The 17,565-nt window shown below is 48.6% G+C and overlaps 1 protein-coding gene across 1 annotated transcript in view; it reads right to left on the bottom strand.

Moving 5' to 3' along the window:
• Positions 1-15,904, bottom strand: part of LOC144153302 (uncharacterized) — a 28,998-nt gene extending 13,094 nt beyond the window's left edge. Inside the window, exons 1-2 of the mRNA XM_077684954.1 lie at positions 15,887-15,904; positions 14,158-14,234 (exon numbers count right to left, since the gene is read on the bottom strand). Of these exons, the coding sequence (XP_077541080.1) occupies positions 14,158-14,234; positions 15,887-15,904 (95 nt within the window). The remainder of the gene's footprint in view (positions 1-14,157; positions 14,235-15,886) is intronic.
• Between the last annotated feature and the right edge of the window lie 1,661 nt (positions 15,905-17,565).

The following is a 17,565-nucleotide window of genomic DNA, read 5'->3' as shown; positions in this document are numbered from 1 at the left end:
TTTCACAGATATCCGGACGACATCATCCCCGCACGGGGCATCTTGAGCAATCTTGGTGACGGTATTGGGGACACCACGGACCCCGCGCCCCCAAACATAAGCTGGAACCAACCGCGGCGATGTGTTGTATGCTGAAGGTTAGAAACCACGAACGGTGGCTGTCCGAGCCCAGGTCAAGCTCCGGCGGATGGGCTCCCTGTCTGTTTACCAGGCAGGGAGCTCCGTGACCTCTTCAGCTATCAGGGTAAGGCTGACGAAGAAAGCACCCCCGTCCCCTGCTTCTGTACTATGCTAAATGGTATTATCTAAACCCCAACCCAAACGTGATTGTCCCCCGAAAAGGGGCCAAACCGAAGTTTCATTTCCACCTCTTTCAACAACTGTCTTTCCAACAACCGTAAACAACTGTTCTCGTTTTCTTGTAATTCTGACACAGCAAGATCTGTCGCTTCATTATCCGTCTTCTTGTTATCGAAGTTCCTGGAAAGTATAAGGAGCATTCACCGCCGGCCCAATCGCGCTGCCGCAAGGCCTTATGGGAAGGGCGAATCAGCGATTCGCCATAACGTTGGCGGGAGTTTTCTGGTGTGCTTGTTGGTTAGCAGCTCGTGGGTGGCGGTTAATAGTACTTCAGTACTACGTACACTGCAGTAACACGTCGATGCGAACAAGAGGCAGATGTGAAAACGATCAGCTGGTGAGCTTCCTTTTGGCGCCTGACGCTGTGCACAAGACGAAAGATGTCGCCGAAGCGTCGCGCCGAGTGCCCTAGGGGTGGTTTCGTCCTGTCAACGGCGGTGGCATCAACAGACAAGATACGCCAAAGTTTACTGCGATCATTTGGTTTCTGGTAAGTATATTTACAGCTCCGCATGTGCACGCGCTGTTTTCGTGCGTGCCGAGCGAGCGCACTGGCACTGTATCGAGCTTCTCACTTTACTTCTCAAGCGTGATCTCGCTGGGCCCAAAAACAACAGAAAAATGCAATGAACGATGCCGTCTGGTCCTAATGCTGCGTGTGCGCGCAAATAGGTTTGAGGTGCGTGTCAGAAGGGTAGAAAGTGCCTCCGCATAATCGTCACTGCCCACGGCGCGCACAAATAATGCGCACCGACAATCGTCCAGCTTAGGTGCTCGCAGTTGTGTAATCAACTGCAAATTCATCTGACAGTACGCGTCCCCCTGACCGTAATCACCTGCCTTATCACCCTGGTTTTTCATGGGGAAAGTGCGAAGCGATGGCAGCGTGAATGTTTTATGAAAAAAGGGCCCATCTCCCCGCGAGGGGGACTCGAGTAAATGCGTCGCATAGGTGATGGGTGTATTACGTTAACGTTTATTGTTTGGGGAGTTGGTGGTAGTAAATGCGTTGTATCAGCAGCTTCTTGACGTAGTTTGAATGAGTCAAGGATATAAGGTGCGTTCGTAGCCTTTCATTCTGTGTCGGTTTTGTGGCGCAGTGGGAAGAGCACCATGTACCTCGCGTTCCGCCCGCAGGGTCGTGGGATCGGAACCAGACGCCGGTTAGTATTATTTTTTTTATATAGTGTAGGGGGAGGGGTGCGGACCTGTTGTTGAGAGCGAGGAGGGTAGCGTGATGCGGGAGAGGAGTGGGGGAGAGGGCGCACCTGGAACGGCTGTTGCAGACGCCGAGGCACGCCAACGCCGACAACGCCGGGTGACATCGTGAGTTAAAGAAATGCTCTGCATTTAAAATTACACCATCTTCCCGCAGGGGAACCCTGAGTAGTATGCGAAACAGCCATCGGCTTAACGCAATTTCCCATTTCGTAGTTCCGGTACGTGAAAAGTGTGGTAGTTACCATGGAAACAAAACTAAATATAACGGTAGCTACGTACCTCAACCTAACGGAAACGACGAACTGAAAACTAATGGGCACTTGGGGCGCCACAACAAGGGAGGGACATAGCCCCGACGGTACAAGAATATGGGGACAGCAGGAGCGGAACCATGATTGGTCGATTCTAAACACGCTGATTGGTTGGTTTACAAGCGGATGTGACGTCATTTTTAAGGATCGCCTTTTTTTATGGGAGAAATGCGCGCTGCTCTAAGGAGAGTCGAATCCGGCCGTGCTCTGACCACCGAGGTTTGCGGCATGTTTACGTTTCTGCGGCATGGCGGGCTCGTAGAGTGCTGCTCCCACCGATGAGGATCGTCGGAGCTGCTCTGACTGCGACAAGGTCTTTTCGCACCGAAAACACATGCTTAAACACGAGAGAAACGTGCACCACAAAGAGGGGACAAGCTCAAAAAGCCACATGAAGTGTGACAAATACGGTCACCGCGTTGCAACTTTTGATAACCTCGTCCACCACAGATCGATGCACGATTTCGACGCTGAGATTGTGCAACTGGTCTTCGGCAGTGCTGAAGGTAAGAAAACTTGGAATAGTTTGCTTTTATTTCGCCTGCGTTAATCCGCTTCAGCGAGCTTCCTGAGCAGACGAAGTGTACCGTCGCGTATTGAATACAGCAAATGCTGTGCGCTCGGCGCTTTATGCTTGGTACAGCCTATGAAAGTAATCTTACTTGATGCTTACCCGGGGACTAACAGGTGACGGGACAATGAAAGTTAGTGCCCTGTGTTCTGCCACAGAAATCGGTCTTCTATATCATGCTTATGTGTGCGCATGCAGTCTACTTAGCCTGTTTCGGAGCTGAAAGTGTTGCTGTGGACTGCCTGTATGTTTTCTTGCACCCCTTATCCAGTGCCCGTTTCCCGGGGATGGTGCATACCCAACGCTGCCTGAGCCCGTTAAGCTCCAGAGGACTTCCACCCTGGGCCACGGCCCACCCGGTGCTGCAGCCCCGTCCACTCACGCTTCGGTAGCATGCTGCCATGGGTTCTTTTTGGATAGCCGAGGGGGGGATTCCATGCTGCCACAATTGATCACGGCTAAACTAGCAGTGCTACAAGAGGCCAACTGTGGGGACAGATACTCCTGTACAACAGAAAATGCCTGCTTTTGCTTACGCTGTCTAATCTTTAAAAAAAGCAACACCTGGGCCATGAAGCACAGCATAGTGGAGGGATACGGACTAATTTAGACAACCTGGGGCTATTTAATGTGCACCGTAATCTTGACACAACGGCACCATCGTATTTTACCTATTTATTCCCCGCAATTACAGCCTGGTTGTCCCCCGCACGGGGCACCTTGAGCAATCTTGGTGACGGTACTGGCGATACCGCGGACCCCAAACATAAGCTGGATCCAACCGTGGCGATGTGTTTATAGGTGGAGGGTTAGAAACCACGAACGGTGGCCGTCGGAGCCCAGGTCAAGCTCCGGCGGATGGGCTCCCTGTCTGTTCACCAGGCAGGGAGCTCCGGGACCTCTTTGGCTACCAGGGTAAGGTCAAAGAAGAAAGTACCCCCGTCTCCCTGCTTTTATACTATGCTATATGGCATTTTCAAAACCACCCCCCAGACGTGATCGGTCCCCGAAAAGGGGCCGCATCGAAGTTCCATTTCCACCTCTTTCAACAACTGTCTTTCCAACAACTGTAAACAACTATTCCCGTTTTCTTGTAGTTGAGTCAACTGACACAGAAAGATCTGTCGCTTCATTGTCTGTCTTTTTATTATCGAAGTTCCTGACGAGTATAATTGGTGAGGCGTACAAAGCCAAGAAACAAAGAACTGGGCAATTGCTGGTCGAAGTGACCAAGCAGCAGCAGGCAGAAAAACTCTTGAGCCAGACCCGAATCGGTGATCTTGACATCAGGGTCACGCCCCACCGCAGCTTAAACAGCTCCCAGGGCGTGATCTCCGATCCCGATCTACTGAATGAAACTGAAGCCGACCTGCTGGAGGGCCTTCGAGGTCAGGGCGTAACAGGGGTCAGGCGCATAAACATACGTAGAGAGGACAAACAAATACCTACAAAGCATCTTATCCTAACTTTTGACAGGTCGAGCCTTCCAGAATACATAAATGCAGGTTTTGTTCGATGTCCGGTCCGGCCTTACATCCCTAACCCAAAGCGCTGTTTTAAGTGCCAACGGTTTGGCCATGGCACCAACTCCTGCCGCGGCCGCCTTACCTGTGCGAAATGCGGCCAACATGACCACCCGTCCGAAAACTGCAACACCCAGAGTTTCACCTGTGCCAACTGCCAGGGGCCCCACGCAGCGTGGTCTCGTACTTGTGAGAAATTTAAGCAAGAAAAACAAATCATAAATCCCCGCACGGGGCACCTTGAGCAATCTTGGTGACGGTACTGGCGATACCGCGGACCCCGAGCCCCCAAACATAAGCTGGATCCAACCGTGGTGATGTGTTTTTAAGGTGAAGGGTAGAAACCTCTAACGGTGGCCGTCGGAGCCCAGGTCAAGCTCCGGCGGATGGGCTCCCTGTCTGTCTACCAGGCAGGGAGCTCCGGGACCTCTTTGGCTACCAGGGTAAGGTCAAAGAAGAAAGTACCCCCGTCTCCCTGCTTCCCAATGTATCATATGGCATTTTCCAAACCCCCCCCCCCCCCCCCAAACGTGATCGGCCCCCGAAAAGGGGCCGCACCGAAGCTTCATTCCCACCCTTGCCAACAATTGCATCCCAAAAGCCAGATAACTATCCGCGCTTCTTGATTGTTGAATCTCTTGACAAATCAAATCCCATCTCCCAGTCAGTGTTCCTTATCACCAAATTCCTTGAAGGCATCCTTGGCAAGTCTTTTCAAGCCAAGAAACTGAGAGCCGGCGAAGTTCTGGTCGAGGTGAACACTCACCAGCAAGCCACAAGCCTCCTTACCCAGAATCGCATGGCAGATCTGGACATCAGAGTCACACCCCACCGTAGCCTCAATAGCTCTCAGGGTGTGATTTCTGAGCCAGATCTGATAAATGAGACGGAAGCCGATCTGCTCGAAGGTCTGAAAGGCGAGGGCGTGACGGCAGTGAGGCGCATCACCATGCGGCGAGATGATAAGCAAATCATGACAAAGCATATAATCTTGACATTTGACCGTTCCACACTCCCCGAATCCATCAAAGCAGGTTTCATTCACTGTTCTGTCCGGCCTTACATCCCGAACCCGCGGCGCTGTTTCAAGTGCCAACGGTTCGGGCATGGCACCACCTCCTGTCGCGGCAAAACAACGTGTGCAAAATGTTCATCCCAAGATCATGATACAGATAACTGCCAGGCTCAACAATTAATGTGCAGCAACTGTCATGGACCTCATGCTGCGTACTCCCGCACGTGTGAAAGGTTCCAGATGGAAAAGAAAATAATAAATCTCAAAATCACTGAAAACATCACCTTCCCAGAGGCGCGGAAGAGGTTCGCCTCTTTTCCCCTGGGGAGGTACGCCGACGCAGCTCGCCGGGGGGCGGAGCGGCGTCTTGTTTCGGCGGGGACCCAGTACCGAGAGTCGGACTTGGTCCCGCCCTCGCCCCCCCCCCTGGGTTGCCTCTAAGCAGCCCAACCCGCCTCCGCACCGCTCGCTGAGCCAGCAGCGGCTGTGGTGGCATCCACGTCCGGTGGGGATGCTGCTGCACCCACCGTTTCCTCCTCTCCACCGGCCCGAAGCACACGCAAGGGCCCGGACGAGATGGAGACGGAGGCAGTCGCAGCGACCCCCTCCCCTGCCTCACTGCCTGTGCCATCTGTCGTGCTCCCCACGCCTTCGGCACTGGCAGCGCAGGCAAAGAACGCCCGAAAGGGTACCACGCCAAGGGGGCCCAGTCCGCTGGCCACCCCCTTGCCTTCAGATGACGACATGGACGTCGAGCCCTTCCGGCTTTCATCGCAGCGGAAGGAACGGGCTGCGACGTCCAGGTCAGTAGAGAAGGCCAGAAAGCCCCTCCCAAGAGTCCAAGCCCCGAAAGACCCTACATAAACAGTCACACTCCAGTAGCTCTGAACACATAATAATGGGAAGAGAAAACATAGTTCAATGGAACTGCAGAGGCCTTCTGAATAATCTTGACGACGTTTATGAGATTCTGCATGCCAATCAGCCAAGTATAATGTGTGTCCAGGAAACACATCTGAATTCCAAACACACAAATTTCTTGAATAGTTACATGGTATACAGGAAAGACAGGGATGGCTGCACACACTCTTCTGGCGGTGTTGCCATAATCACCCGCAAATCCTTAGCATGCCACCCTGTCACCTTGAACACTGTCCTCGAGGCTGTAGCCGTCCGCACAATAATATTTAATAGATTGATAACGGTATGCTCCATATACATTCCTCCTGATGTTGCACTTACGAGCACCGACTTCGAGGCGCTGGTTGACCAGCTGCCCGAACCATACATACTTACAGGCGACTTCAATGCACACAATTCTCTTTGGGGCTCATCTCGCACGGATGCCCGAGGTCGCCTGATAGAGAAGTTTTTAACATCCCCTGGAGCATGCCTTTTCAACAAGAAACAGCCTACATACCATAACATAGGACACAATACGTACTCAAATCTTGACTTGGCTATTGGTTCGGCAATTCTCTTTCCATGTCTTGAGTGGGGAGTGGGCACTGACCCATATGGCAGTGACCACTTCCCCACTTCACTAACATATATAGGTAACGGCCCAAGCAGTTCTTCTTCCCATAATAGGTTCAATGAAGCACGAGCTAACTGGAACACATTTACAGAGACATCGAAACTACACCACACATCCATAGGACACCTACAGGTTGAAGAAGCCACCCAACTCCTCACGGCGCACATCCTCGACGCCGCCGAAAAGTCCATTCCCCACGCCTCTGGTGCCCCGCGTAACCAGCGGAGGCCGTGGTGGAATGAGGACTGCAGGCGGGCGCGAGAGGCCCAGAACAAGGCGTGGGGTATCCTTCGTCGGTACCCCACGTCGGGTAACCTCATTTTGTTCAAACGGGCCAAGGCGTTAGGAAAACGTGTGCGCCGTGAGGCGAAACGAGAGAGTTGGCACACCTTCTTGACATCCATTAATTCATACACAGACACACAAAGTCTGGACACGTATACGCAAGCTCAAAGGACAACAGACACACAGCCTGCCCCTGGTTAGCACAACAGGGGACACACTTGAAGACCAGGCTAACACGCTTGCACAACACTTCGAACACGTGTCCAGTTCAGCACACTACACGAACACTTTCATGAAACACAAAACATCTGCAGAAAAAAAGCCCTTACACGACAAAGACAGATCAAAAACTTCTTACAACTCTGAATTCACTCTCTATGAGTTGAGGGCTGCCCTGAGCTCGTGCAAACCTTCAGCTCCAGGCGCAGATAAGATTACATACACCATGATACAGCACCTACACCCAGACACTCTTGAAACACTCTTACACCTATACAATAAAATATGGCTTTCGGGGCACATTCCACGCTCTTGGAGGGAGGCCATAGTAGTGGCTTTCCTAAAGGAAGGGAAGGACCCTTCCTCTCCCGCCAGTTATCGTCCCATTGCCCTGACAAGCTGCCTGTGTAAGCTCTTCGAGAAGATGATAAACAGGAGACTTGTGTACTTCTTAGAGTACAATGGCCTTCTCGAGAGCTGCCAGGCGGGCTTCAGGGCGGGGCGATCTACCAACGATCAACTCGTTGCATTAGAGTCTTATATCAAAGATGCTTTCCTCCACAAGCAGTACTGTATGACAGTCTTCTTTGATCTTGAAAAGGCGTACGATACTGCTTGGCGGTACGGCATCCTTAACGACTTGAAGTCCTTTGGCATGTCGGGTAACATGATAAACACGCTTTCCAGTTACATGTCCGAAAGGACGTTTCGCGTGCGACTTGGAAATGCACTCTCTAGGGTGCATGTGCAGGAAAATGGAGTGCCACAAGGTGGAGTTTTAAGTTGCACCCTTTTTATTGTGAAAATGAATTCCCTGAGGAAGGCATTGCCACCGTCGATTTCCTGCTCAATTTATGTAGACGACGTACAATTATCCTTTAAGTCTTGTAACCTGTCTGTCTGCGAGCGCCAAGTCCAGCTTGGTGTTAACAAGCTAGCTGGTTGGGCAGACAGCAACGGTTTTAAATTTAATCCAGGGAAGTGCACTTGTGTCTTGTTTTCCAAGAGGCGTGGCATCCGGCCGGATCCAGACATCCAACTCCACGGTGTCTCGATTCCTGTCAAAAAGGAACACAAGTTTTTAGGTATAATCTTTGACGAAAAGCTCACATTCATCCCACACATAAAACAACTAAAACATAAATGCTTAAAAACAATGAATATCCTGAAGGTTCTCTCGCACATCTCTTTTGGTGCTGACAAACAGCTTCTGTTGCGTGTTTTTACTAGCTTGATAGGCTCACGATTGGACTATGGCAGCGTTGTCTATGGGTCAGCCACTAAAACATCCCTCAGAATGCTGGACCCTGTGCTTCATCTAGGGCTCCGCTTGTCCTGTGGTGCCTTTCGGACTAGTCCAGTCGAAAGCCTGTATGTAGAGTGCAACAAATGGAACCTACAATGTCAGCGAGCATACACAGACCTTCTTTATGCGTTTAAAATTTCATCCATGCCTCACCATCCTTTTAAATCAGTTTTTCATGATACCTCCATGACTGAACTCCTTTTAAATCGACCATCTTTCTCTGCGCCCTTCTCTTACAGAGTTAGAGAGGAAGCGTCAGAGCTTGCTGTCTCCTTTTTAGATACCATCCAAAGTTCTGTAACAGATCTCGTAGCACCATGGCATCTCCGCCCTGTCTCATGCGACACATCATTCACACATGTAGATAAAAACCGAGCTCCCACATGTGCAATTCTGCAGCATTTCTTGTATTTGCAGCAGAAGTATGAGTGCTCTGAATTTTATACGGATGCCTCTAAGACTTCCACCTCTGTGTCCTGCGCGGCGCATGGGCCCGGCCTTAGTGTCACCAAAACTCTGAATAGTCATACTAGTATATTTACGGCAGAGGCTTACGGTGTACTTCTTGTTGTCAATCATATACTTCAAAGTCACATCACACAATCCATTATATATACAGACTCCCTCAGTGTCGTGCGGGCGTTGTCGTCAACAAAGTCTTCGAAAAATCACGTTGTAAATCTAATAGTCAAGGGTATTATGTCGGTGTATGTACGCAAGTTTGAACTGGTTCTTTGCTGGGTCCCTGGCCACAGTGGTATATCCGGGAACGAAGCAGCGGACCGAATGGCTGCTGCTGCTACACTCTCGAATACAGTAGACATAACCACATTACCCTACACCGACGTGAAACCACACATCAGACAACAACTTCGCAAAACATGGCAAACGCACTGGAGTGAACAAACAGACAACAAGTTACACGTAATAAAACCACACTTGGGACCATACACCACCGACACACGTAATAGATACACTGAAGTCGCCTTGGCTAGATTACGGATAGGGCACACTCATGCAACGCACTCGCACCTTCTCACGGGGTCTCCAAGACCTCTGTGCAGCAGGTGCGGAGAGGCCCTATCCGTGATCCACATCCTCATACAATGTAAGGCACTCGACATTACACGACGAAAACACTTCCCACAACTACACACACGACATATTCCACCACACCCGTCATACTTCTTAGGAGATGAAGCCATGTTCTCTGTTCAGCGAACCTTAAGGTTCCTATCTGAAGTTCATTGCTTACAACTCATCTCTTATCACCCATAGTTTTACCCCTGGTCCTATACACCAGCCACCTTATTTAATTTTTAACCACTCTTGTTCTTCACCCTGGCCCTTTACACCAGCCGTGCTCATTGTTTTTAACTGATTTTATTTCGTGTTCTCTCCTATCAAATCACTTTGTGTTTGGCGCTCTTTGCCCATGTCGGCCTTGCGCCAATAAAATCAATCCATCATCATCAACACTCCTGCACCTATATAACAAGATTTGGCTTTCGGGGCACATTCCTCGCTCTTGGAGGGAGGCCATAGTAGTGGCTTTCCTAAAAGAAGGGAAGGACTCTTCCTCTCCTTCTAGTTACCGGCCCATTGCTTTGACAAGCTGCCTGTGCAAGCTCCTAGAGAAGATGATAAACCGTAGGCTCGTGTACTTCCTTGAGTACAACGGTCTTCTCGAGAGCTGCCAGGCAGGCTTCCGGGCAGGGCGATCCACAAATGATCAATTAGTTGCACTGGAATCTTACATTAAGGATGCCTTTATACACAGACAGTACTGCATGACCGTATTTTTTGATATCGAGAAAGCTTATGATACGGCATGGCGTTATGGCATTCTTGCAGACCTAAAATCCTATGGTGTGACAGGTAACATGCTTAATACTCTTTCAAGTTACCTGTCCGAACGAACATGTCGTGTCAGGGTCGGTTCGGCACTTTCAAACGTTCACGTGCAGGAGAATGGCGTGCCTCAAGGTGGCGTATTGAGCTGCACCTTGTTTATAGTTAAGATGAACTCTCTCCGAAAGGCACTGCCGCCAACCATATCCTGCTTGATGTATGTAGATGACGTTCAAATATCTTTCAAATCGTGTAACATATCCATTTGTGAACGTCAGGTCCAGCTTGGGGTAAATAAACTTTCTCGCTGGGCAGATGAAAATGGATTTAAACTTAATCCTTCTAAAAGTACCTGCGTTGTATTCTCAAAAAGGCGGGGCATCCTGCCCGATCCCGACTTAAAACTCTTTGGTGACTCGATTCCAGTAAAAAGAGAGCACAAGTTTTTGGGTGTGGTGTTTGACGAGAAACTCTCATTCATACCCCACATAAAACGACTCAAACAAAAATGCCTAAAAACAATGAATATTCTAAAAGTCCTGTCTCACCAATCGTACGGTGCAGACAAACAACTCCTGCTTCGACTTTATGCCGCGTTGGTGGGGTCACGGTTGGACTACGGAAGCGTTGTGTATGGGTCAGCCACAAAAACAGCACTTAAAATGCTCGACCCAGTGCTTCACTTGGGGCTTCGCCTGTCTTGTGGGGCATTCCGTACCAGTCCTGTCCACAGTCTTTATGCAGAGTGCGACAAATGGTGCTTAGCGTACCAGCGAACTTATGTTGACCTCCTATATGCCTCCAAAATCTCATCAATGAATAACCATCCCTTTAAACCGGTTTTTAATGATACGTCCACAACTAAACTCTTTTTAAACAGCCCATCAATTTCCGTTCCCTTCTCGCAGAGAGTGAGGGACGAGGTGACTATTCATGAGGTCTCCCTCTTAGACACATTCAAATCATCTCACACTGATCTTGTAGCACCGTGGCATCTTCGTCCTGTAGCATGTGACTTGTCTTTCGTACAATACAATAAGAACAGGACACCAAGAAGTGGGATTTTGCAGCATTTCATGCATCTGCAGAATAAATACAGGGCTGCAGAGTTTTTCAGCGATGCATCTAAAACGTCCACTGCGGTGTCTTGTGCTGCGCATGGGCCCAATTTTGAAGCATGTGGGACAATGAATGTTAATACAAGTATTTTTACGGCAGAGGCATATGGCATATTTCTAGTTGTAAGTCACATAGTTGAACATCATATTCCTACATCCGTCATTTATACAGATTCGTTGAGCGTCGTCCGTGCATTATCATCCGGAAAGTCATCAAAAAACCATGTCATTAATCTTGTCTTGAGAACGATTATGATAGCTTATTCTTCAAACCTTGGGTGACTGTGTGTTGGGTGCCAGGCCACTCTGGCATTGGCGGTAATGAAGTGGCGGATGAAATGGCCGCCAATGCTGCACTCCGAAACACAGTCGACATGTCAACACTACCTTACACAGACCTCAAGCCACACATTAGACAACAACTCCGTAAAACTTGGCAAGCAGACTGGAGCGAACAGACAGACAACAAACTACATGTAATAAAACCACACCTGGGACAATACACTACTGACTCACACAGCAGGCACATTGAAGTTACCTTAGCTAGGTTACGGATAGGCCATACGCATGTAACGCACTCGCACCTGCTCACGGGATCTCCAAGACCCCTGTGTAGCAGGTGTGGGGAGGGCCTATCCGTAGTCCACATACTCATACAATGCAAGGCACTTGACACAACACGACACAAACACTTCAGAGAACTCTACAGACAACATATTCCCCTACACCCATCTCTGTTTCTAGGTGACGATGCCATGGTTTCTGTCAAACGCGTTTTTAAATATTTGTCAGATGTTAAGTTTTTAAACCTCATTTCCTATCATGCGTAATCACATCTGGCCCTATACACCAGCCATCACCATTATCTTTATTGATCTTACTATGTCCAGTTTACACATTTTATACCTACCTTTTGTGGTAATCACTTGTTTTCATTAAATAACTTCTCTGGCGCTCTTTGCCCTCGTCGGCCTTGCGCCATTAAACACCAACCATCAATCATCAGGCTGGCTTCAGGGCTGGGAGATCCACCAACGATCAACTGGTTGCGTTGGAATCATATGTAAAAGATGCCTTTATCCATAATCAGTTTTGCATAACAGTCTTCTTTGATATGGAAAAGGCCTATGACACTGCCTGGCGGTATGGCATCTTGAGTGACCTCAAGTCGTTTGGTGTCTCCGGCAACATGCTGAACACCCTCACTAGCTACATGTCGGAAAGGACCTTTCGAGTGAGGATTGGCGATGCACTTTCCAATGTATATGTGCAGGAAAATGGCGTTCCTCAAGGCGGTGTCCTGAGCTGCACACTATTCATTGTTAAGATGAACTCGCTCCGGAAGGCATTGCCACCAACAATTTCCTGTTCTGTATATGTAGATGACGTTTAAATATCTTTTAAGTCGTGTAACTTTTCAATTTGTGAACGCCAAGTCCAGCTTGGGGTGAACAAACTTGCTGGCTGGGCGGACACAAACGGTTTTAAACACAAACGGTTATTTGACTTTACTGTTATTCTGGCTTAGACATTTTAGTAGCCACTGTTTTCTCTTATATAATTTTGCTTGGCGCTCTTTGCCCCAGCTGGCCTTGCGCAAAAAAAAACCTAACCATCATCATCATCATCAACGATCCCTGGACACGTGGTATCCATCCGCGGCAAACAGGGACCGCTTCGGCTGTTTGGTCGCGTTCAGGAAACGGTGCTGCGCACAAATTCAACCACAAAGCAAGCAGACTGTCAAGGCAAATGCAAGCACACTTCACAGTACAGATATTTGTTGTTTGGTAACAACAGGACTCGCGAAGAAATGCGAAGAAGGCATCGGCTCACTACTAAGTTCTTTTTTAACCATGTATGCAAACATTTAGTGCGACTCTCTGCCATAAATAGGTTCTTTTTATGCCCCTGCTACACTAGGTTTTGAAATGCCATTCGGCTCAAATGACATTCGAGCCAAATAAGCACCAAAAGAGACATTTGGGATTTCAAATTCCATTTCTAGCACTCGCACGCAGCGTCTTCGATCGGCAATAAAATATGTAATACTTCCGTACGTAAAACAAACAAAATATTTGTTTGTGGAACTTTGTTCACTGCTGATTTACTTAAAATATGAAACAAACATTTAATTTTAATACTCTCAAAACCAGTGGGTCAGTCGCAAAAAAACTGCGCAAGACAGCCGCCACATTAGAGTAAAAACTGGTGCCTCTTCTAGTTTGACATAATTTTACTGCCCTAGACTGCTCCTAAATTTGATCGTTTAGGAACGGGGCGACAACAGTGCCAATACAGCACGGCGAGAAATAGTGAAATCTTTCAAATACCATCGAAATTGTAGTGTAGCACGGCGGATGCTGAATGACATTCGAAGCACCCCATTTGGTTCAAATGACATTCGGACTCTAATGTAGCCGGGGTATTAAACCAGTTTCATACAAAGTGGGACTTTTAGCTCCTATTTCCGACTCTATAAACGTAATTCAGCGCAAACGCTAGGGGGTACGGCAAGTTTGATAACATGCATTTCGAGAACACAGTGACGTCGCAGGCGAAGCACGTGGCCGGTCAACATGTTTTTACAACAGAATGGTACCTTCTATACATATATATCTTCCACGCAAAACTGGCTAAAGTTGTGTACAATTTCTAATTTTTTAAGGCCACGTTAGAAATATAGTTATACGTAGCCACTAGAGTACAAAACCATACACGTAGGCCTATACGAGCTTGTCCATTGTTACCTCGGCGTTCAGTATGTAGACGTCCCGCATACGCTTCAGGGTGGCCGCTAGCTTCCTGTTCAGCAAGCGACGAGTGGAACTCGCGCTTGCCGACTGGATGCAACGAGGCAACACCTGAAGACGTACACGGCAGGGGCCACCTCGCGCTGCAGCTGGGTCACCAGGGCCTACAACACAAACAGGGCGACATTTGATGTCCATCCCGCCTTCACCCACAAAAAAAATTGTGCGAGTGTTTCCTCTGTACACACCTTGATGTTGTCACATATCCGCTGCGTATCTGCGCCGGTCCGGTCTAGATCGTTCCCCCCAACATAGAGAACGGCGAAATCTGCCGGCCGGCAACGCAAGCGCGACACTGCTTCGGACAGCCGGGGTGCGTTGTGGCCACCGAAGCTAAGTGTACAGGTCTCCACAAACGGCAACAAGCGCAGCCGCAACCTGCACATGTATTTGAGTTGGCTGTCGCCAACTAAAACTCCGCGTAATGACATCACTCGAACCTGGCTGTCTGGCGTTGCACAAAGGATGAACCACAGAACAGAGAACCGTTCTCTGAACTCACGCATTGCCAAATGACTGCCCTGGCGAGAAAAAAAAAATCAGAGGTCACATCCGGTTAATGTGTGTGTGACGTCATTTTAACGGACCAATCAGGGTTCTGCTCCTGCTGGCCCGATATGCTTGTTCGACGATGAGATGCTGGAGCGACAGTGTTGCCGGTGTCTTCCTGGGCCGGCACGAGACAAGCACGCTTCCCCTTAAAGGGCTCCTGGAGCGGAATTGTTGCCGGTGTCTTCCTGGGCCGGTGGATGGACGGACGACGGACGACGGAGTCGAGAGCAACAGATGCTTTGCATCTAAAAGCTTGAAACGTACGCTGTTATGTTCCCGCATGCACCGTACGGCTCGGCGCTGATTACATGAGACCTCTCGATGACCTGATTGTTTCCTCTTATTGCCGCCAACAATTTTGCGTCTGCTTGCATTTTGCGTGGAAACTACCTGATAGATGAAACTTACTCAACACGGCTAAGACTTAACCAAAGCTGCTTCGATTGAGGTATTTTCTCACTCTGCAGCACAAGTTGGACACATGGTGGCCTGATTGTCTGCCTTGTGGTTATGAGACAAGTGCAGTACATAGTGAGGTGGGTCTTCTTGTGTTTTATTACATCCACCAGTTTATTTGAAACAGCACTTCTGACAGCAAAAAGACGATATGTTGTGCCCTAATTACACTGTGGGGCATTGTTCTGAATGCTGCCCTGTTATGTTCACGTGCATGAAGAAAATGTGTGCTGTTGTGCCATGGATATTTTCATTGCCATCGCATAAGATGCAGGGTAAGGAATTCTCGTACAATTGTTGCAGGCATAAATGGTCCATGAGAGCCGACAAAAAGAAGTACCATGAAGTTGCAGGCCCTATAGCTCAGTACTGCAACCTTCCAGCACAAAGTGTGAATGGATGTGTTGACATCGGTGACATAGCTAGAGGCCGTAATTTATTACACTCAAGTTTTCATGTTTCTTTTTTATTACTGGCTGCCCTTTTGTTTACAGGGACCTGAGTCAGAACTACAATACTTGTGAAAGATGTACACACATATAAGGACGTTCAAAACAAAATGGTGTAGCTTGTAGTTGCATTTGAGGACAAGAAGTGCAACTATGCCACTATTTACACAGCCCCTCCCCTTTTCTGCAGGTGAGTCAAGCGACTCGGACAAGGATTGGGGAACGCCGGGGGCTCAATGTTGTGTATGTGCACCTGTTTACATTGCAAAAGGGCCAGAACAAGGATATCTAGGGCGCACCGTGCCCACGTGCTTCATACAGGCATTTGGAACCTTGGTGGCAGTTGTAGCATGGGTTTCGAAGTGCTTATTAACAGGCCATCTTTAGTGCAAAGATGTGGTCTAGCTACAATAATCACCATACCGCCACGTTTCTATTTGTGATTGCCCGAGAGCGAGTCAGTGCTCTTATTTGTGAAGGCTGGAGAGGCAGGACAAGCAACAGGAAGGTGACAGAGTACAGCATACTCGACAGCTTGCCACCAGGTGATAGCATATTATTGGCAGTTGTGGGTGGTTCAAATGTAACATGAGCTCGACTGCTTTAGGAATCAGAGACTGGCAATGATGTGTGCATATGTACATAGTAGTTCACGTATAATAAACGTCTCGCCTTTCTCATAGACCATTCTGTGGCTAAGTGGTTCTTATAAATATTCAAACAATAAAATTTTACACAAGTAAAAAGAACACTGAACGGGCTGCTTCAGTGTGCAAAACAAGATGACAATTAAGATTAAAAACGAAATGAATACTTGAATACCCACATTTGCAAACATTAAGCGATGATAGTGAACAAAGAACGACCAGACACATTTGCGGTACAACTTGCATTTTAACCTCACCAGCGGCAACTCCGGGAGAAACACTGCGACTGCCTCCTTACAAGAAAAAAATCATAAGCAATGTGCTCACAACATGGCGATTCCACTAAGCAACTACTAATTGATACATCGTTAAACACACACGTCGACAAAGAATAAGCATTGAGGTGAGTCGGACACATTGAGCCTCTACATCCGTTCAGCAGCAGCCATGGCTCCAGTGGCTCTGTCGACAGGGCCTAGGAGTTCTTCACCTGCGAATGTAAACAGCGTGGTTAAAGGGTGATGAAGTATGTATTGGGAACAGCGCAAACAAATGTCAACACTACTTGTAGCCATCAATAACAGAGCTTGTGTAAAGGTTACTCGTTATGACATGGACTGCTGAACTTAAACAGAGGGGCATAAGCATCCCTGAGCGAATGATGAAAAGTTAAGCATGAGCAAAGTAATGCTTACGAGGTACTCAACAAAAACTAGGGGAGCTACTAATCAGTAAATCAGCTGAAACAGCTGAATTACCTGGCTGTTCTCTCAGTACAGTTTTTTCGCAACGTGGTTGCAATTGTCCATGAAAAGCATCGCCCTGTCGAGGACTGAGTTGCGAGCGTTCCCGTTTCATTGCTGCGCTCGAGCGCTGCCGAGATCTGCCGAGCTTGAAATGCGCCGTACGAACACCGGCTTCGCGATAGCGCTCATTCGAGCATTTTTAGCCGCTAGCTGGAGAGCGCCCGAGTGTGAGCTTATCAGTACACAAGATAACGTATGAAACAGAGCCAAAACGTATCAGACAAGACTAGCGTGTCTTTCTCGATTCCTTGCCTCGCCCCGATTTTGCGAAGTCTCAAAAGTTTGAGTTGCTGCAAGTGCGATCGCTAGCATCCAGCACCGGTGTTTCTGTCGTACGAAATTATAAACACAGTCACTGCCGCTAATCCAAAGCGATACGGGCAAGGTCTTACCTTTCCGCGCACAATGACGCCGCCGCCAACTTGTTTCAGCTGTGGCCGCTGAACGATCAGCCACTAGTCAAACGGTTGTGGTCACCTAGTGACCTAACGGCTTTAAAGGGTTGATGCGTCACGGAACTAATCG

The sequence above is a fragment of the Haemaphysalis longicornis genome, unplaced genomic scaffold, assembly GCF_048455015.1.
Source record: "Haemaphysalis longicornis isolate Haplotype H1 unplaced genomic scaffold, Haemaphysalis longicornis Haplotype H1 scaffold_9, whole genome shotgun sequence".
In the NCBI taxonomy this organism is placed as follows: Eukaryota; Metazoa; Arthropoda; class Arachnida; order Ixodida; family Ixodidae; genus Haemaphysalis; species Haemaphysalis longicornis.
The sequence above is the reverse complement of the archived record's forward strand: the minus strand, read 5'-3'. Positions and strand labels throughout refer to the sequence as shown.